Raw genomic sequence first — 19,622 nt, forward strand, 5'->3', positions numbered from 1 at the left:
ATCTGACAGCCAGGTGGATATATAGATAAAATTGTCAAATAGCAGAGCCGGTGCTCTTTAAATACAGTACTGTGATTTTGTTGATGCAGGGTGCAGAACTTGAATAACCACAAAGTCGAGATTGAAAAACATAACACTATAATTTATATCTGTGCTTGTGAACAATGCATACACACATGTATCACCCACATCAAGAAAGGAGAAGCAGGGGAGGACGTTCCGTGCCTTTTATTCTTATCAACGTGTTTTAGATGTATACAGATATTGGCATTGGAAATAGATGTGTTTTTCTCTTTTGGTCTGGCAAAGGAAGCAATTACTTTATAATGGTATCATAATTGAGACGATCATGCTTGCATACGTTTCATGATAATACAGCTGCAATACATTTCGTTCCTGAAACTTTTTATTATCAAAATTATTGCTACAATATATTCATCCAGGGATTTTTTTATGGCGATCAACCGCTCAGTCATGCATCATACGAAAATAAGACGCTAAGTAATCATGTCAGTACAATACATTTGACAAGGTATGCGAAACAGCTCCAAAAACATGCGCGAGGCATTCGACCTTGTACGTTACACCGCGCTGTGTATGTATGTACATAATGTAATCACGTGTAGTACTTGTGAATATGAAATCCACCATGTTTTTTTCTTTTTACGTCCTGTCAGCATCAAACATGTAATCTATGAGCAGAAAATAGACACACATACATCATGTATAGAGCAAATTTTGCACTGTTTGCCCATGTGTAGTATACACATCACAATTGAACATTTTCCTACTGTTTATAGCTTCTGTCTATTTATCATCGAATTTATTATCATTAAAGTAGGTAAAAGATAGATGTTTGCTTTTGCATTATTGGCACTTTGATCGCACAAATCCAAGCCATTGGAAATAGCTCATGCCCGAGTTGACTTGCTGTTGGTTTGCACCAGCAATAGCAGGTCCGCTGACATTCCGATCTTCAACCAAACGACTCAAAAACATGGCTCGCAAAAGTGGATCCCCGTCCTCCTTGACAAAGTATAACGAAGGATAATAGGTGCTTCTCCGTTCATTCCGTATGTGGTCAACAATTGCTGTCACTCGCTGTGAAAACGGATTGTTTAACTTTGGTAGATCCGCAACCTGGTAAGAATAAAAGTCAGATGCCGCACTCATAGATATCAAATCCGGCTAAAGCCCTTTGTCGCAAAAATTAGTTACCTGTCCAGATTGAATCATTGTGACATTAGGCACGTTCAAAAAGTCCATGCACAACGGCGAGACTGCTTCCTTGCCAACCCAAATGTAGATGCTTTGTCCGTCTTCCAGCAGATAGCATCCATGTCGTTCTAGTTTCTCGCTCGATAGGTTTAGTCTAGGAGGCATTACAAATTTCTTGGTATTCGGGTCAACCATGCCCGCCTATCATAATTAAAACAAATTAGCACTAATTCAACTAGCTTTCTTTGCTTTATTAGCAATTGTAACTCACACTTTGTGGCATGCTATGAAGACAATAGAATTTTGGTGCTATGAATTCTAGCCATAATTCTGCTGGCAGCGTTCGCAGTAAGACGGTGGCTCGTGCACGGATATCAGCGGGAATACTGCCTGAATCATTGAACGTTTCCTAAAAGAAATCCAAAAAATTGTCGGCTTCATTTGCTAATTTTTTTATGATCATCATCTACTATTATACAGTAGATATCCCTACCGTTTTGAGTAAGCACAATATAAGGAATGGTAGCATGGAAAGGTTGCGGCCTACAGAAAGACGTGCAGCACCGGTAGCTACAGAGCCAATGACTTCCTTTCCATACGCTGTGCAAATATCGATAATCTCCTTTGCCAAAAGATCTCGCGCATCTCGTAACTTGTAAGTGACCGCCTTATCGATTGCTACAAGGAAATTTCAAATTAATTTTTCCCGCCATAATCACAGTTATAACAAATACAAACGCAGAAGGCGTAAAGAAATATGTATTACCCTGGTGACAAATTGTGCGCGCAATCGCTGTTTGATCTGCTGATGAGAACAGTTCAGGCAACGTTCTAGCGACAGGTAGGCACAAGTTGATAACACGAATGCGGCGCTCGCCAGAACAAGTAGTATACAGTAAAGCAGTCTGGAAGTAGACATGCGAGCCCTGAATATCTTCCTCCAGACCAATTTCAACACAGTAAGACTGATCTCGGGGAACATTGGGCAAGGCCATAATATCGGGTACTCGTGTCGTACAATTGCCGTGGAATGCTTTGCAAACCATACCAGCAGAGCAACGCGTCCGCATCACCGCTTCAAGGCCGATTTTCTCAGCGAGCAATTTCTCAATTTCGTGTTCCAGTTTAACTGCGTCAGCGTTGTTGTTTGCGTTAAATCTTGGATAGAAATGTGTTTGGCCACCGGTGAATCGTGGAATAACATCTACATTGTTTATTAGCATAAATCTGATATTTGTGTCGGACTTATCCCTCCCACCGGTAACCCCGTCCCTTTCTTCCTATTTCTCCTAGTACTTACTCAACGTAGCAACATCAGCAAATGCACCACCAAATATAAACATATCAGCACACACTTGGGATTTGGCACATTCAGTTGCAAATGTTCGGTAAAAGCTGCTCGAAGGAGTCATTAGCGTTGTTTCGACGATAGCCTTCTTTTCTTCATGGGGTTTGACAGCACCGTCGCCAACATTTGGTAAGTTTCCCTGGAAGCATACAATTTTTCCGCCTGTTGAGGACTAGTATCATCGAAAAACATGATCTCTAGGTTAATCGTATATCCTTTTTACTTCTTCATCTTTGATATTTTGCCCATACCAGTAGCTTGCGCGCGGCTTGTAATGCTGTTCCCAAGCAGTTATTGACCATTTGTGATCCATCATGCATGGTCTTTGTCCTTTCTAGCAAGTCCCCAATAATCGACTTTGCATCTGCGAGGTCCACCAATAAATCACTTGCGGCTCGTGGTAAATAAACGTCACTCAAATCGCCAACGACCAACATCTCCGGCTCATCTCCTGCCAACTTGTAGAATCCAACTGCATTGTCCACGGTAATCAAAGCAATTTTTGTCCTTCCATCCTCATTTGGTATGTTGTCAAGTGACTTCAAAATCGAGTTGGAGACAATGCCTACCATACCCGTTTGAATCGCCTGATAGGATGTGTCGATAATGAAAACGTAGGCTGGAGGTTGAGGAGGGCGTACCATGTAGTCTGCTGAAGCAATAAAATCAACGCAGCCATAGTTGAGTTCTGGTCGACTCCAACGATCAACTTGCTGTTGGCTAATAGCATCCCAATCGAAAGAAGTAGGAACTGCGTAAAATAAGAGCATAATATGGCTTTAAATACTTGAAAGGCTCGGTGTCCCCAATAATTCATTCGCGGCAGAGCTCTTACCATCATTTTCTAAACCACAGATATTGCATTGCCACTTTAATGCGCCTTGATTAAAACGAACAAAAGGGTTGATGTAGCTTTTACAGCGGGTGCATCGAGCGACAACTGTATCCGTGACAACTGGTACTTCCGTCTACATGACCATACTACTGTCAGTACATATGACAACCTCATAATTGATGTAGTATACATCCATACACCAACTTACACCAGAAGGATAAGGTTCAAGCAAGAGAGCAAATGGTATTTTGGATTTCTTGAGAAGTGCGTTCGAGGCAGGTGCCGCGTTCAATGTAGAGCGCTTAAAGATCGAAGGAGTCTGGGCGTTTGATGATGGCGTGACAGAAATCTAAATTCATTCACTAAGTTAGCCTTGTTAATCTCAACTTCCCCTCTTGAAACCCAACATCCCATTTCTAATATTATTGTCAATATTACGTTTTGACCAACTTGCGGTGTCGGTGGTGTCAAATCCAGGTCGTCAACAAGTGGTACTTGCCCAACCAAAGGAATATCGTCTCGCGGCATAGGTTGTTGAGTTTGTCCGTACAAGTTCATATTGGCCATACCATTGGCTAAACTGTTTGCATAATTATTATTACTATTTGGCTGTTGTTGTTGAAGAGGAGGAGGAGTGGATGTCATTGTTGTCGGGTACGCGGGATTGGGTATGGTTGCGGGTTGAATTCCTCCTTGCATTGGAGAAAACTGCTGTGGGGGTGCAGGTTGTGCTGCCAAGGACTGGTCCGCTGTGACATAAGTTGGGTAATGGCGCTTTATGCGTCGACCAGCGCTTGCCGGTGCATTGTGATCTGAGGAAGGTGAAACAGGTCGGCTTTGATGAAGATGCGGAGTAGACGGTGGCGACAATGTGTTTGCTGATGATGACGGAGGTCGCTGTGGAACAGCTTGTTGCTGTTGCTGGTATTGTTGGTTATAAGCCATGGGCGGCTGCCCTCGTGCAGGAGGTGGCAGTGGTGGACCTCCGTTAGGTGCCGGAAATTGTGAATTAGGAGCGTAAGGGTAATTTTGAGTCATCCGCGTCGTAGCTGCTGCTTTTGTCCACCGAGATTAGCGAAGGCAAAAAAAAAGAGAAACGGAGTAATCTCGCTCGTGCCTGACTCTTTGTGTGACACCACCTATCATTCAAACTAGCGACACCACATATAGTACGCCATGCGGTGTTGCTATTGCTTACCCATCATCTTTGCTCCCTTGTTCTTTTAGAAGTTCTTTAGAAAATAGAAAAACTTAAACATTTAAATGCTATTTTTTCAAATATAACATGGACGAAAACTGGAGTGAATTATACCAATACATGGTCCCTGGAATACAAAGCGATGGGGGCGCGGAATGAAGCTCGAGTGCTAGACAGATAATACTCAGGGCGCCATTCAAATTTTGCCACGTTTCCTTCACTTTTTCTATTGTTTATTATGAATGGCATGAACAGTAGATCCACACAAGGATCAACTTGAGTGGTGATATAATGATATAGTTGTACAACCAGTAACGTTTTGTCCTCAAATCCCACTTCACCTAACAATGCGTTTTGATTCCGTCCTTTATATTATGTATTATTATTTTAGTTTAAACATTTTGGTCGCATCAATTAACCATAAGATATGCACCGCGTTACACTAACTCTTCCTCCATTTTTTCATGACCGACTGGCTTCTCGCGCCCGCCGTATTGTCGCTCGTCGTTGGGAGCGTTGAGCAGAATTTTGAGTGGCTGTTCCAGCATCAGGTTCTAGACACTCATATACCCCAAGGGGCACATTCACTGTTCGACGATATGTTATCTCGTTTCGTGCCTTGTCTTTAAGTTGTACATTGGTACGATTACGTAGTCTGTCTCTTAAGAGGTGATCGCTCTTAATTTTCGCCCAGTTACTCGCACCATATTGTGCCAGCCCCTCTTCCAACGCTGCAATCTCATCGTCTGACCATGTATTATATGTTCTTCCATGAGCATGGAGTACTCTTTGGGTAGCAGATGATGCTACAGGAGGTGCCGAGGCAAGAGAAGCTGACTGTGGTGTGAATGGTAAATCTCTTCGAATACGTGGACGTGCTGAAGCTACGCTTCGTGATTGTTCAGGTTGAGCAGCTTGTATTGCGTCATCATAGTTATTGATTTCATTCTTGTCGGTTTCGAGTATAGGTGAAGCAGGGCCTTCATTGATTGTTCTATTATTCAATAGCTTAGTATGAGGTTCAGAATGGTATAGTCCAAAGTATAAGTATACAAAAAGTTTACCGTGGCAAACCATGTGGCAAAATCTCGTCTTGTCTTTGCGATGATGCTGTCGGTGTCGGTGATGGAGAAGACGAGGGATTTTGTGCATTTTCAGGCCCTTCATTCGGGTATGGTTGTGATCCATTGATATCGGGAGTACTGAGCTCATCATTATCAACTACGTTTGTAGTGTTGCTAGGTACTAGGCGTTCTTCAGGGTTATCTTCAAGTGATTGGAGACTGGACAAATTGGTATGCGGGTGGGATTCAAAATAGTCCTGGTCATCCCTGTCGTACTCATCAATTACGCCTTCGTCTTGAGAGCTTGCAGGTAATACGCGTGGCCGTTTCGCTTTTGGGCTTTCGATTGATTGCTCTTCTTCATCGTCATCGTCTGGCATGTTTCTTTTTGAAAATTCACCAGTGGTAACGTCGTCTTCGTCTTCGAGTTCATCTTGTTCCGATTCGTCTTCACGGTTCTCCTGCTGTTGAGCTTCCCTTAATACCCTTTCTTCTTCTTCCGCTAGCTCTCTTGCTTCCTCGAATACATCGTCTGCTTCGTCTGCGTCTTCTTTGTGTACGAATTCTTCTGCTTCTTCGAATACATCTTCTGCTTCTTCTTCTTCTTGCTCGTGAAAGTCTTTTTCAAGCCTCGTTATTTCCTCGTCTACATCTGGTATCGTCTTTTGTGTGTCTGACTAATGATAATTGAGAAAAAATATATCAGTGCCAGTTGAAAAGAAACAAAGTCTTTCAAGTACATGTTCGTTCAACTTACAACAGGGTATAGAGTTTCAAAGTCTGCCAGAATGTCATAACATACTTGGATCCACTTTTCTCGCACAGTTATATGCATACCATGTTCAAGGCACTCATCAACAAATTCTGCGTCAAGCATCTAAAACATATTCAAATTTCTGTAAAGACGGAACTAAGAGAGCGTGACGCTCGCACCCATACTCACAGTTTGATAAGAGAGTTACCTACCTCGTTACATTTGTCTTTGAGCATTCGAAGAAGGACACTAACGTCCTGATCCGAATCCGATAACCCAAGTGCTTCCGCAGTCTTTGGAAAGAAGAACTGCAGCACATCATATGCTTCGGCTTCTTCTTGCTCTCCGTTTGCCACGCGGTCTTCGATTTTCCTGACAGCTGCCCAAGTTGTGATATATACAAACGTCGAGAACAAAGAATGTGAATAGGCAAACTCCTTGGGTACTACAACGCGAAAAAAATCGTTGATTCCTTCTTCGATTCCTAGACGGTTCCAGACAGCCACTGTAAACGTTTGGAGATTGATGCGCGCGACGTGACGTGACACTTTTGCAAGATAACTTGGATCGATTGCAGTTGAATCACGCTCTCTGCGAAGTCGAGAAGCAATTTCTTCCATCTTAATGAAACGTGATGAAGTGACATTTTTCCTTGCCTCTGTCAACAACATTGTGGTCAGAACAGTCAGTTTAGATCCTCAATAATAAAAATGCAGCAGATCAAAGCACGATTACAAACCTTCAAGTTTTTCGAACAACCCTCTCAAATACTTGTCGTTAGTATCTTGAGGGTCCCATTTATCCAAGGCACTGACAATTTCGCAAGCGACATCGTTTGCGTTGGAAATCTTTTCAGATAATGTGGCCATTTGGGAAGAGTGGGTGGAGAGGTACTTGGCGTTTGAATAGTCGTTGATACAAGTAATTAAAAATGAAAGTCCAGAGCCACTGTTGTTATATGTTACCCAGCTTCTGAGACCAAGAGCCATGTTCTGTTAATTTTGTTATGCCGTCAATAAGTTTTGGCTATGAGGATAATACTTTTTAATGGGACTTTAGTATCACTGCGAGGCCAGCAAGTAATTCTTTGAGAAATGATAGAAGATACACTAGCATTTCTTCTGTACTCAACCTCGCAAAGCACTCATGTGAATATGTATACCACTGTTTGTATAAACAAATGCACTGAAAACAATAGCAATGAAGATAATCCATCTTTGTGTACTGCATTGGCAATTTTTACAGAGTATTACTACATTCTCTCACAGCGAAGTAATCAAGTTTTGCTCACTATCAATGAGAGGGATGAACCTTCCCTAAGATACAACTTCCTGAACAACCGACTTCCTGATTTGTACGATAATTGCCTTTTGCAACACTTGGCTATCACTTTTAAAACTCTGGCGGGGTTGCAGTGTAAGAGTCAAGTTCATCTTAGTCCAGACAGGCAGACAAAGGTGGAGAACCTTAAAAGCGCGGGAAACGTAATGCGAATGGACGCTTTGGATCTTTCTTTTCACTCGGAGAAATATCATTCTTTCTTGGTGGTATGTGCCTGGATAGTTGCAAACGACTAGACCTAAAACATACTGCTTCGTTGTAGCATCACATGACGGTTAAATGGTTGCACTGAATAGACTTTATTACCACCTGGAAAAAATGATGTGCAACCGACTCCAACAACTAGTGCCAGCGCGATCGACCAGTGCCATCATCAGGAGCAAGGCCCGCATTGCATACGATATAAAAAGGACGCTTTTTAACAAACAGATAACGCACACTTCATATCCACTCAAAAACCCTGTTCCTTTAGCCTCTTCACCAATGAAACCGTGGTCTCTGTTGCATTGTTGGTGGTCAACTCTTTTTCTCCTTCCGCTCGCTTTAGGAGCAGCAAATAACGGTCTTGTTTCAAGAGACATACCCTCCCAAGCCTACTCTACTGCTATGCTCGTAAAAGATTCCTCCTTGGACGATCCTTCCGTCGAGTCATTCTTTATTCCCGGCGCCAAAGTATTCGATCGCTACTTTGATTGCCCTTTAGGTACGTGTTGAGTTATAGTCTCGCTGAAACTAGAGTTTTTCTGACTTTCTACGTCGTTGGGGTTGTTAGATTACAGTGATGTCTCTGGATCGCACAACATTACTGTGTTTGCTCGTCACCTCGTCCCTCCGGGCAAAGAAAGCGAGATCAAAACCTTGCCATTCTTAATTTATCTGCAGGTATGACATAATCTATCGTGTTGCCAGGGTAACAAGTAACCAGGTAAAGAAGGCTGTAAGCTAACCAAGAAATTTATAAAAAGGGCGGTCCCGGTTTCGAAGTTGCTTTGCCATCAAGCTCGTCTGGTTGGATTAAGGCTGCTTTTGACAACGGATATCAAGTGCTGTGAGTGTGTATTATGCGAGTCAAATCATTTTTGGCTTGACATACTAAGTTTTCTCCACCTTCTTTATTGTTACAGTCTTTTGGATCAACGCGGCACAGGTTTATCCACCGCGATCTCTGCAGAATCGCTGGAATTCTTAAAGACGGATGAGGCTAAGGCTGCATACCTAACGCATTTTCGCGCCGACAGCATCGTCCGCGATTGTGAAACGATCCGCAAAAAACTTACTGCTGGCCGCCCATCCGATAGCGAAAGCAGAGTTGCGCTCTTGGGCCAAAGCTTTGGTGGTTTCTGCATCACCACCTATCTTAGTCTTTTGTAAGTGTGATATTCATACCAAATTCTTTTCAGTGCCTGTATAAATGCATGTGTACATGGAAAGTAGCCAGAATTTATAATGCTTTTTCTTTGAATAGCCCTGAATCTGTCGAGCAAGCATTTATCACCGGTGGCGTACCACCACTTGTTGACTCTCCCGAACCTGTATATCGTGCATTGTATCCTCGCGTTCTCAAGCGCAACAAACTGTACTATTCCAAATTCCCAAACGATGTCGAACGCGTTCGTGCGATTCATGCCTATCTTAGTAACAACAAAGTCACTCTCCCCAACGGTGGCACCCTTTCGCCTCGCCGTTTCCTCCAATTGGGTATCCAGTTTGGCTTTTCTGGTGGATACGACACCGTGCATCAACTCGTCAATTATGCTGCTAATGACCTTGCACAGCAGGGCAAAATCAGCTTCAAAACGTTGTCAAATATTCAGGCGCTGTATGATTGGGATACAAATGTCATTTATGCTATTCTACATGAAGCTATCTATTGTCAAGGCAAGCAGAGCAACTGGGCGGCTGAACGCGTGCTCAATGAGGAACCTTTTGCAACAGAATTCGAGTGGCGTTTGGATCATCTAAAGCCGGATCAGGCTGTGTATTTCACGGGTGAAATGATTTATCCATTCATGCTAGATGATTATGTCGAGCTTCAGCCGCTGAAGAATGTTGCCAATTTGTTGGCCGAATACAAGGGATGGGGTCAGCTTTATGATGAAAAGGTACTAGCTAAGAACGAGGTACCAGTGGCCGGTGTCAGCTATTTCGACGATATATATGTTGACCGCGAGTTTTCGGAGGAGACTGCATCTAAAATCAAGGGATTCCAGCAATATATTACCAACGAGTTCGGCCACAAGTAAGTGTATATGTAATGTATGAAGGCATGCGGGGACCAATGAACAAGGCAAAAGTTGATACGATCTGATTTTTCATTTCTTCTCATTAGTGGTGTACGCGTTGAAGGCGAGCGTATCATGAACTATTTATTCAAGCTTGCTTCTGGTGAAGAGTCATACAATCGATAGACTAGAGCAACACATACTCTTTTTGCTGTATTTGTAAATACATTTAGCTGCTCATTTTCCATCTGAGTGACAGTGCTGTTAGTTGTATATCCATAACATATACTTTTTTTTAAATGAATGTCTGGTCACTGGTGGTTATTCCAGGGAGCCAAATATCGTGTAAGGCAGCAGAAGTGAGTGGACGCTCTTCACCTTGCAATCTTCGCTTTCCTGTTCACATAGAGTGGCTTTCTGCTACTGGCCTTTTGTATTTCTAGCTTGCTATTATTAAAGAATGCCTTTATATGTAGCTGAAAAGTAAGCATTTGGTTATCACGCGAAAGTAAAAAAAAAGGTGGAAGTGAACAAAAGTGATATATCTCTTAGCCAAAAGAGAACAGTGAGTCAACGGAACTAGTTGGGCACGACACTAAACTTATTTACAAACGACTGAATAAAGTAATAATATTTTCCTTCTCCTTCTGCAACTGTGCCTGGCCTTTTTCAACAAGCTGGGCAGCATAAAGGCCGGCTCCCCAACCCGACATGTGCCCAAACGCTATTGAAAACAATCATCCACCATCACGGTGGCCCTTTAGGTCAGTATTCTGGTCTTAGCCGTTATGTCTTTGATATCGCAATACAGAATACTCACATCCATGGCCGTAATTGTGGGTCACTACAACTCTTTTACCCGAAGGTGACGCTAGAAGGATTATATATTCAGCAATTGACATACGGAAATTATCAGAAAGCTCTCTTATTGTCTAAGGATTGAAAACATACCCATTATTTCGTTTTCTACTCGAGGCCCACCTTTCCGTACGGGTCGTACACCAACTATATGTCCGACAATTTCCAGTTCCCTTGGTGTCCCATGACTCTTCTGGACTAGCTCGGGGCATATCTTCTGGGCAACAGCAAGAACTTTTTCAACCGAGGCCGGGTTAACTGTTGGATCCCTTTCAGACGGAACATATACATGGCGTTAAACATGGGGATATATACAGTATAAGCGCTTTAATACATACATATTGTATTCCTCGTGAGTGGTTCCAAGTATCACTGTGCCATCTGAACGTGGGATAATGTAATACCCATCATCCTCTGCTTCTGCTATTGTGATATAACGTCATACGTACGACAATAGTTGTTGAAAGTATGCACATCAGTTATGTGAGGATGTATGTCAAGGCCGCTGCATATTCTTGAATGAGAAGAATAGCCTGAGAAACGCTTTTAAACTTACACACGTAAGATATGGCTTTGCGGATATGTGGTGCAAGAACAATTACGTTCTGACCCCTGGTAGGTACGACCGCGTTGTCTTCTACACCACCTAAAGTCCGTGCATGCATACCCGAGCAATTGATAATAGCATCAACACTATCATCCATGGCGTCTGATATATGTGATAGTGACACACGTTTAATCTGTCCCCCTAATGCAATGAACTGAGATAACAACCATTTTAAGTAGATTGCTGGATTAACAGCCACTTTGTACATATAAAAAAGAGCAACGAGAAAAAGAAAAGTGATGTGAGTAAAACTAGTTCTTATTATAAACTTTCATTTAAACTATCACTTCAAAGAGGGTTCATTACACGATGATCTTACTGGTAGTATAATGAACACCAAACGTTGCACCCTGAGGCAGAGCATCACCTTCACCGAGCACCCGGAACTATTTGAAAAGTGGTAAGTGGTAGAAAGATTTTTTCTCTGTAGTATCTTTGAATTTACAGTAGGCACAAAGCTTTTAAACCACGGCTCCTTATCGTCAGCTGTAGGGTTACTGTAGTAATTGTAAGCAGGAATCACCATTATTCCAGTTTCATCCGATCTTCCTCTAGCAAGCTTCCAAAACAGCTTAAACGTATCACCATCGAATTCTATCCTTACATATATGCATAGAAAAACAACAACCATCATATGTACGCTGAATATGTATATAATACAATGAGTATGAGGACTACTGCTATTTCCGTTACTTACGCTGCTGCCGTTTGTATGCGTTTGTTGCGAGTGATTGCCACACAGCACCGGCCCAAGTTGATGTGTATTCGATATTTAAAGGATCATTTGGAAAGTGTTTGGCCAACACAGTGACTCGGAACCCTTTCAACTGTAGAGCAACAGCCGTGGATAATCCAATGACACCGGCACCTATTACATGAACGTTTACTTGACTTCTTCTAAACATTTCTAAGGTCTTCGTTCTATCTTTGCGGCAAGCAGAAGAAAAAATAAAGGGAAAAAGTATTATTTTGTGTAAATCCTTTGATAAAGAATGACCGATACGCTTTATCTGGTTTGACCCAAAAGTTTATTGTTTGATGCCAATTTTTTTTGTTCACACGCCATTGCTGCATTATGTATGCAGAATTGTTATAAGTGGTAGTAGCTCGAGCACACGAATACTTTTGTTTTACTTGTATGCGCATAACGCAACAGCTACAGCGCTGAAGTGTTTTAAAACATTAAACTTGCAAATATGGGCATTTACAGCTTAACAAGAGCCGAAGACAACAGACAGCACGTCGCTTCAATTTTGGCGAAGCAAGACTTTTTTCTGTAGGCAATCAACACATATATTTGTAGATGGATAATATTATAACTCTACGTATTAAGAAGTTCGACAAATCCAATATGTATAAGCTCAACAAAGAAGAACACCGCTTCTTCTATCTTCATAGTTATCGACAAACGGTAACGATTTGTTATCTCAGCGACCTATGCTTTTGTCGTACAACCGCGGATATTCCACTGTTGCAACACACAGTATAAGTATATCTCACTCTCTTCCACTTTTTGTTCTCTTTTCCATGGCCTGATATACATATAACAGCAGCATTTTACCAAATAGCTGACTTTATGATAGCGGGAAAGAATTCTACCTTTTTATATGCAACAGGTGGCGCATTTTAGTACAAAAACAGTTTATCATAACTCGCATTTACCTAATTTTGGTATAAATGCTCTGTCGCACAAAGCCAACCTTATATTTAAAGATGGTCTGGTTTTCTCTCAATAAGGTCGGGAAAAAGAAGAAGAAGAATCGCTCCTTTTCTGCAATCACCGTGGCTAACACAATGTCAAAAAGAGTCGTCGTCATTGGTGCAGGTGTTGTTGGCCTATCTACCGCCTTGGCCTTGCAACAAAAGGGTTTCCGTGTTACGGTACTTGCGAAATGGTTGCCAGGTGACATGCACATTGAGTATACATCGCCATGGGCAGGTAAGGAAAGAATTTCAGCGTCTTAATCTCAACTTCATGCACATTCACTCTTTACACTTAGGTGCTCACTGGAGAACCATGGCACCTAACTCAAACAAACTTTTGCAAGGTATAGAATAAAAACAAAAAAACATTCATGCAACGTTAATTTTATCGATTGTCATTTAGAGTTTGATGCCGTGACCTATCGTAAATGGATGGAATTTTCAGAAACTCTTCCACACGAGACGGGCATCATGGTGGTCCCTAGCACTGATTACTTTGATGAATTGACACCTGATACAAAAACACCTTGGTTCCAAAATCTGGTCAAGAATGTAATGATAGCATCATGTCCCTATTTCCCAATGCAAAATTGCTCAAGAGCGAAGGGGAGGGAAAAGCTAATGGACATTCTACTTAGTTCGAATTTGTTCCTGAAAATGAATTGCCTCCAGGTGCAAAAATAGGCTATCGATATACAACAAGTAAATTATCAACCTATAGAAACATCGATCTCTCCTGGAAAAACATTCATATTAATCTTTGGGCTTTCTTGCTTCCCCATTGATAATCAGTGGTGGTCAATGCTCCTCATTACTTGCACTGGCTCCAGCATCAGTTCAAATCAGCCGGCGGTATTATAGTACGCCGCAGATTGCTTCATATTCGTGATGCTTTTGAACTTGACGATGGATGGGGAGCGGTCGATGCAGTTGTCAACTGTACAGGCTTGGGTGCTCGCTACCTAGGAGGAGTTGCCGATACCACAGTATACCCTACTCGTGGGCAGACAGTGATCGCATATGCACCCCATGTCAAGGAAACAATAACACATCTCGGTGAGACAAGACTAAACGAAGACGATAGATTGTGGATACACTTTATCTAAATAGCAAAGCAAAATTAGGATCGAACGACATTACATACATCATTCCTCGTTCGGACGGTACAGTTGTGCTAGGTGGCACCGCAAATAAGCATGATTTGTAAGGGATCGCGGTTGTGGCTATCCAACTCTCATACAAAAACTAAGAACACTTAAATTACGCAGTAATCCAAACGCAGAAAAGGCAACCATAAACTCTATCCTGACGCGCACTGAAAGGCTGTTTCCAAAGCTGACTGAAGGAGGATCCAAACCCATCCAATTAGTACGTAATGGTGTCGGTCTTCGCCCATCTAGAGTTGACGGCCCACGCATCGAAAGCGAAATTTATAGTACGTTATGGCAAAAATGAAGAGGGAGTGTGGAGAACGTAAAGATCTTTGGTGTCAGAGCCCTTTTATACGTTAGCAATAACATGATGTAATTATTACATAGGAAAATCTAACGGTCAGGAAATGTCGGTTGTCCATGCATATGGCCATGGAGGTAATTACAGTATATTTTAAAGTGCTATATATACGGACATATTGATGATACTGATACTTTGTTATGCTAAAGGTTTTGGATACCAATCCAGCTGGGGGGCTGCTCAATACACATCTGAGCTTGTCCACAAAACATTGAATAATCATGAGGCGAAATTATAATTTGTGTATTAGTTCAAAAATTATGTACTAGATAGTAGCTTTGTAATATGATGATTCGTTTGTTTTGGCGAGGGAATGTTCAAGGACTCAATAAAAGGTTCCAAGGTCTTGTTAAAGTTTAGGGAGTCAGATGTTGCACAGTTTAACCAAGCCTTGTAAAATGCAGCTCTTGCAAAAGTTACAATCGCAACGCAGACAATGATAGATTTTTCGTGGATAAGCGGAATGCTGTAAGGTGCTTGAACTCATCCTTCTTCCTGCACAGCAGCATGTGAACTCCAGTTGAGTCAGTGACACTTCGTACAAAGACATTTGGTCATAGATGTTGGATTGTTTCTGGGAAGTGTGGTCTAGCAATCTTCTCTAGATGCGCCTGTTTAAAACGTCTCTACTGATGGCCTTCAGCACACCACTACGTGGTTTGTACTTCACATCCTCCGGCACATCCAATGACTCGTTCGCTTCTGCCTCGTCGCGTTCCTTTATAGCTATTATAGATTCAACGGTTTAGCCCTGCTGCCAGTAGTCTGGGTTTGATTTCCATACAGCCAAAACAGAGTGGAAGGTGATCGTATAATCGCTACATATTTTTCATGTTCAGCTTCATAGAAAATACGCAAAATCATTTCGTCAATGTAAGAATATAATCCAAGGTACACAGAAGAAGTGATATAAAGAATGAAAGCAAATATCAACCTATCATTTTCTGTCCATGGAGCGGGTGATCTATCACCACGCCGTAAAGTGTAACGCTAAATACGGTGTTCACTATAGCCTGTCGAATGCCAATAGGACTTAACCCCGTAGATCCCATCGTACCGAAAGCCTTCTTTGATGCGTAGCCGGTATTGTCTTGAGCGTGCGCGCCGCATCCCCGAATAAAGCGAACCGGCGACCCATTTCTCCAGTTTTTGTCAGCATCGGCACCTTCCTCATCATCCACATTACCAGCAGCGCAACGTTTGGCGAGCACTCTGTTCTTTCTGTCCAGCGTTTGATCGGAAGTCTCTTTGTCGGTGGATTTATTTTGCCCACCACTGCCCCAACTATAAATTAGTTGACTACTTCATCCCTCCTTTTGTCACTGTCACACTGTGTTAAGGTGGAAAATATAATCTTTGTTATTCACCGATGAATTCCTATGGAATAACGCTGTGCTTTCGACATTGCAGTAAAGCCGGTAGGAATGCTTAAAATACGTCCTTCAAAGAGGTGGATCAAAAATCGTTGACAGATCTTCACTGAAACCCGATCTAACAATCCTTGCACAATTAGGACGTGGCAACTCGAAGGTGAAGTAAGCAGGTTGCTGATGATGAGGATCGATCGTCATTGCGGTGTGGTTATGTTAATATGTGGAAGAGAAAAGCAAAAGAGGCATGCGCGCTCTAATTTACAGAATACGACACCTTCAACTTTTTAAAAAACGAAATCCATTTTTAAGGGTCCACCCTTGATATGTACGTATAAGCTTAAAGGTTTAAGTTATTCCAACCCTTGCAATTTATGCGTTATTTTGACAGAAAGCTTAATATTAAGGTACGAGTCTGTAATGGAAGAGAACATGGCTTGTGCAACATCACAATAAACTTGTGCCAGAAAAGTTTCATAGCTGAGCACCTTTAAATAAAGTGACCAATGAGTAATGGCATTGTTTGTGCCCAGTGCCCACTCGATACAGTACTATCGATAAATTGATATTTTGATCAAAAAGTCAATAATCGTTTTGATAAACAGTATAAATACGAAAATATGATAATTCGATCATTGATCATCTTCTCAAGTGTTCGAAACAGTTTTAGCTGATAAAAGTTTTATTATTGTCGATTATTAACTAGCTGATGCTAGCTCTCCTGCTTGAAGTGATTCAAGGCGCTTTTCTATTAAGCATGTGGCTGGTAAGATGTTGTTGGGGCTTAGTCTCCTTGCAGCAAAGATACAACGACGAAAAAAGAAAAGAATAAAAAAGCAAAGGAAAGAAAAGCTTATTTGGACACATGTATGTTTGCTTTCATTACAAGGGAAAAGCACATCACATAGCATAGATACATTGCAAAAAGCATCAGCGAGGAGTGGAATTTCACTTTGAGGGAATTTTCGTTACCAAAATCGATCGTTCAATAGTCTGAATTACTTTTGCAACGACCAACGTGATTGAGCTATCCAGTGGTCACTGTACGTGTGTAATCTGAAGAAGAATGCAGCTGATGATGGTATATGATATACATGAACAAGCGTAAATGTATTTACTTACTGGTAAGGAGTGGTGCACTGTATATTGATCAAGTAGAAACTTGATCCTTCATAATTAACATGAGCAACATCGATCACTTCAGCATATTACATTCAATGCCGTGAATGATGGTGCTTAATGACTAATACTCACTCGTTTTCTAACGATATTCTCTACATTAGAAACCATTGTCGTTTTCTTTTGAATATGATATTTTTCATTTTCACATTCATTATTTTATACTTCTGTTATTAATCAGATAAAATTTGTACATATGGTTGACTATGAGGGATTGAAGTTGTTTAAATGGTTGACTGGGGCTTTTTTCTTTCTTTTGGAAAACATGTAACGGAAAAATGGGTCAAAGGAAAAGAATAGACAAGCAAAAATACGATGACCTGTTTACCTTTTAGAAGATACATAACCAATAGGTAGCAATATTACTTATTGAGCCTATTTACCCACAGTAAAAAACCTCTTCCCCAATCGTAAGCAAGAAATGAAACACACGCACACACAACACCTTTTCTCCTCAATTGGATTGGCCCATCGCTAGAAATCATATTTCCTGTTTGATTTTTGTTGCGCTAAAGATACTTATTTTGTTATTGATGATATGTGACAGGTTAACAAGATATATTAGGTGATTCACAGGGAACTTATGTAGTTAGCATAAATGATGGTATTTAGTAGCTTCTCCTCGCAAATGCGCATGGCCCACAAACGAGATGCTTACCGTAATTTTTTTACAAGATATATATGTGTATATGTGTATGTATGTATGTACGGGAGTCTACTCGATAATGTTAATATTCTAGGAGTTACCGAGCCAGCGGAACGTTCATCGATTGAAACACAGCCTTCAGAGTGGTACAATTGTAGAGGGGATCTGCGCGCAGGCAATTCGGACATGACTTGATACCACGATTCTTGAATCTGTCGATGCACGTTCTGCAGAAGTTATGGTCGCAATGGAGACAGTGGTAACAGTTGTGATGAACAAGTGGTATGACGAGGGGATCTCTTGGCTTTCCACTCGATTTGCACAGCAGGCAAAGGAATTCCATTTGAGTAAGAGCGACCTCACAGAACGACATCAAATCGCGAATTCCAGTTGCAATTTGGTAAGATCGGGTGAACAATCTTTGCCATACGCGCATATTCATTTTGTCGTGATGAATCGCTTCCAAGAGTTTTCCCCGTGGCTTAAAGATTACGTTCTCTGGAATCTCTAAATCCACATTGAAATCCTCCTTATCTCGTTTCTTCGTTGCACCTGGGTAAGGTCTCGCTGTGCCCTCTGTAAAGCCAGGATGCAGCTTCCACAGTGCAAGAACAGAGTGAAATGTAATCATGTAGTCACTGCGCTTGTTAAAGTCTGCTTCACGGAAAACGCGTGGCGCCACTTGTTTCATCAATCTGCGACGTAGAGACCAGATGCATGTTAGTATGCACGAAATTCCAGAAAATCATTAGCAATCCAGAAATCAACTTATCATTTGGCAGTGACCATGGTGCAGGAGCCCGATCGTCGCGTCTCAAGAGGTAGCGCCACACACGATGGCCAGTGTAGCCGGTGGATGGCCAATACGACTCAACTTTATAGATCCCATCGTAGCGATAGCCTTCACCAGGAGCGTAGTTCGAAGTATCATGTTTGGAAGATTTTACGCCACGAACAACACGGATCGGTACACCGTTGCGCCAATTTTCTCCAGCATCTGCCCCGTTCGCAGCATCCACGCGCGTAGCACAACACTTTGCCAGAAGCATATTGCGGCCTTCAAGCTTTTGATCGAACGTTTGCTGCCCAGTAGTCTTGTCGCGACCGCCGCTGCCCGTGTACACGATAGCTTCTCCTCGATCTTCATCTTCCTCATATCCGCCAGACATTACAATGCTGAAAACTTTGCCGATTTCGACTGAGCCATCGATACCTGCTTGGATGGCACTATGTACAGTTACACAGCATATTGTTAATGATTTGTTTGGTTTATATGGACAGTGACCACAACACCCATTGATACATAAGTAAAGAAAAACAAGCACAGCGAAAAACAAAAGTATCTTGCTGATTTACCGATGGATCCCAATTGACGCTAATTGCTTTTTGTTGGTCGTGGTAAATCCAACTGGAACCGTGGGGATCGCTCCCACAATGTGCTTTTTGAAAATTGCGGTCTGCTCTTGGACTGATGCGCGAATTGGCAAAGCGTTTGTTTTTCTTCTGTCACGACCAGATGCGAAGTTGAAAACGACATGATCCTCTTTGATCTGAAAACCTGGTTGTGGGCCTTCGAGCTCTGTCATTTCACTCATTGTGATGATCTTGAGTGCAGTAATTTTGTGAAACGAAAGAAATCAGACAGCTTTGATACATCTGAGTTTTCTTTTTTATTTAATGGAGTCCTATCTGTTGGTATGATGCGTTGATAGAGCAAAAAGATGATTGCCATGTATAACGCTCATGTGTTGTGCTTCTCTAACGAA

At 41.8% G+C, this 19,622-nt stretch overlaps 7 protein-coding genes across 7 annotated transcripts; 2 read left to right on the plus strand and 5 right to left on the minus strand.

Annotated features, from left to right (window-relative positions):
- Positions 1-800: 800 nt before the first annotated feature.
- Positions 801-4,727, minus strand: BDB00DRAFT_840333 (Sec23/Sec24 trunk domain-containing protein). Its single transcript, XM_053124756.1, has 10 exons — positions 3,840-4,727; positions 3,610-3,750; positions 3,402-3,534; positions 2,818-3,317; positions 2,519-2,738; positions 1,985-2,422; positions 1,712-1,896; positions 1,490-1,627; positions 1,219-1,419; positions 801-1,140 (listed from the first exon to the last, which is right to left on the minus strand). The coding sequence occupies exons 1-10, from the start codon at positions 4,437-4,439 to the stop codon at positions 868-870; spliced, it is 2,829 nt and encodes a 942-aa protein (XP_052976241.1). The 5' UTR covers positions 4,440-4,727; the 3' UTR covers positions 801-867.
- A 23-nt stretch (positions 4,728-4,750) lies between these two features.
- BDB00DRAFT_840334 (uncharacterized protein) lies at positions 4,751-7,490 on the minus strand. The gene is made up of 4 exons (XM_053124757.1): positions 6,630-7,490; positions 6,421-6,540; positions 5,664-6,340; positions 4,751-5,593 (listed from the first exon to the last, which is right to left on the minus strand). The coding sequence occupies exons 1-4, from the start codon at positions 7,086-7,088 to the stop codon at positions 5,062-5,064; spliced, it is 1,788 nt and encodes a 595-aa protein (XP_052976242.1). The 5' UTR covers positions 7,089-7,490; the 3' UTR covers positions 4,751-5,061.
- Positions 7,491-8,241: 751 nt separating this feature from the next.
- BDB00DRAFT_769632 (Alpha/Beta hydrolase protein) lies at positions 8,242-10,001 on the plus strand (the record flags this gene model as incomplete). Its single annotated transcript, XM_053119825.1, has 5 exons — positions 8,242-8,461; positions 8,531-8,640; positions 8,724-8,806; positions 8,883-9,125; positions 9,224-10,001. 5 exons carry the CDS (start codon positions 8,242-8,244, stop codon positions 9,999-10,001), a joined length of 1,434 nt encoding a protein of 477 aa, XP_052976243.1.
- Positions 10,002-10,287: 286 nt separating this feature from the next.
- On the minus strand, positions 10,288-12,350 carry BDB00DRAFT_931583 (uncharacterized protein; the record flags this gene model as incomplete). The annotated part of the gene is made up of 8 exons (XM_053129042.1): positions 10,288-10,704; positions 10,801-10,851; positions 10,932-11,107; positions 11,177-11,261; positions 11,395-11,547; positions 11,765-11,831; positions 11,891-12,039; positions 12,143-12,350. The coding sequence occupies 8 exons, from the start codon at positions 12,348-12,350 to the stop codon at positions 10,586-10,588; spliced, it is 1,008 nt and encodes a 335-aa protein (XP_052976244.1). The 3' UTR covers positions 10,288-10,585.
- Positions 12,351-13,163: 813 nt separating this feature from the next.
- Positions 13,164-15,025, plus strand: BDB00DRAFT_840341 (uncharacterized protein). The gene is made up of 9 exons (XM_053124758.1): positions 13,164-13,384; positions 13,446-13,493; positions 13,553-13,701; positions 13,788-13,851; positions 13,942-14,205; positions 14,274-14,352; positions 14,418-14,584; positions 14,688-14,738; positions 14,811-15,025. The coding sequence occupies exons 1-9, from the start codon at positions 13,240-13,242 to the stop codon at positions 14,897-14,899; spliced, it is 1,056 nt and encodes a 351-aa protein (XP_052976245.1). The 5' UTR covers positions 13,164-13,239; the 3' UTR covers positions 14,900-15,025.
- A 381-nt stretch (positions 15,026-15,406) lies between these two features.
- BDB00DRAFT_790686 (uncharacterized protein) lies at positions 15,407-17,321 on the minus strand (the record flags this gene model as incomplete). Its single annotated transcript, XM_053120982.1, has 4 exons — positions 15,407-15,479; positions 15,700-15,945; positions 17,154-17,170; positions 17,286-17,321. 4 exons carry the CDS (start codon positions 17,319-17,321, stop codon positions 15,407-15,409), a joined length of 372 nt encoding a protein of 123 aa, XP_052976246.1.
- A 397-nt stretch (positions 17,322-17,718) lies between these two features.
- On the minus strand, positions 17,719-19,552 carry BDB00DRAFT_840353 (PUA-like domain-containing protein). The gene is made up of 3 exons (XM_053124759.1): positions 19,213-19,552; positions 18,629-19,083; positions 17,719-18,558 (listed from the first exon to the last, which is right to left on the minus strand). The coding sequence occupies exons 1-3, from the start codon at positions 19,449-19,451 to the stop codon at positions 17,954-17,956; spliced, it is 1,299 nt and encodes a 432-aa protein (XP_052976247.1). The 5' UTR covers positions 19,452-19,552; the 3' UTR covers positions 17,719-17,953.
- Between the last annotated feature and the right edge of the window lie 70 nt (positions 19,553-19,622).

Source organism: Zychaea mexicana (genome assembly GCF_025766255.1).
Source record: "Zychaea mexicana strain RSA 1403 chromosome Unknown BDB00scaffold_78, whole genome shotgun sequence".
Taxonomy (NCBI): domain Eukaryota; kingdom Fungi; phylum Mucoromycota; class Mucoromycetes; order Mucorales; family Lichtheimiaceae; genus Zychaea; species Zychaea mexicana.

Excerpts from the sequence above, each read along its gene's own strand:
- BDB00DRAFT_840333 (XM_053124756.1), bottom strand. The coding sequence starts at position 4,439 with ATGACTCAAAATTACCCTTACGCTCCTAATTCACAATTTCCGGCACCT. Across the intron at positions 3,751-3,839 it reads CACCGCAAGTTGGTCAAAAC|ATTTCTGTCACGCCATCATC; the intron begins GTAATATTGACA and ends GAATGAATTTAG. Across the intron at positions 1,420-1,489 it reads TTCATAGCATGCCACAAAGT|GCGGGCATGGTTGACCCGAA; the intron begins GTGAGTTACAAT and ends TAATTATGATAG.
- BDB00DRAFT_840334 (XM_053124757.1), bottom strand. The coding sequence starts at position 7,088 with ATGTTGTTGACAGAGGCAAGGAAAAATGTCACTTCATCACGTTTCATT. Across the intron at positions 6,341-6,420 it reads TTGAAACTCTATACCCTGTT|TCAGACACACAAAAGACGAT; the intron begins GTAAGTTGAACG and ends AATTATCATTAG. Across the intron at positions 5,594-5,663 it reads TTGCCACATGGTTTGCCACG|AACAATCAATGAAGGCCCTG; the intron begins GTAAACTTTTTG and ends ATTGAATAATAG.
- BDB00DRAFT_840341 (XM_053124758.1), top strand. The coding sequence starts at position 13,240 with ATGTCAAAAAGAGTCGTCGTCATTGGTGCAGGTGTTGTTGGCCTATCT. Across the intron at positions 14,206-14,273 it reads GGAAACAATAACACATCTCG|GATCGAACGACATTACATAC; the intron begins GTGAGACAAGAC and ends AAGCAAAATTAG. Across the intron at positions 14,739-14,810 it reads CCATGCATATGGCCATGGAG|GTTTTGGATACCAATCCAGC; the intron begins GTAATTACAGTA and ends GTTATGCTAAAG.
- BDB00DRAFT_840353 (XM_053124759.1), bottom strand. The coding sequence starts at position 19,451 with ATGAGTGAAATGACAGAGCTCGAAGGCCCACAACCAGGTTTTCAGATC. Across the intron at positions 19,084-19,212 it reads GCGTCAATTGGGATCCATCG|TGCCATCCAAGCAGGTATCG; the intron begins GTAAATCAGCAA and ends AACTGTACATAG. Across the intron at positions 18,559-18,628 it reads ACCATGGTCACTGCCAAATG|GTCGCAGATTGATGAAACAA; the intron begins ATAAGTTGATTT and ends TCTGGTCTCTAC.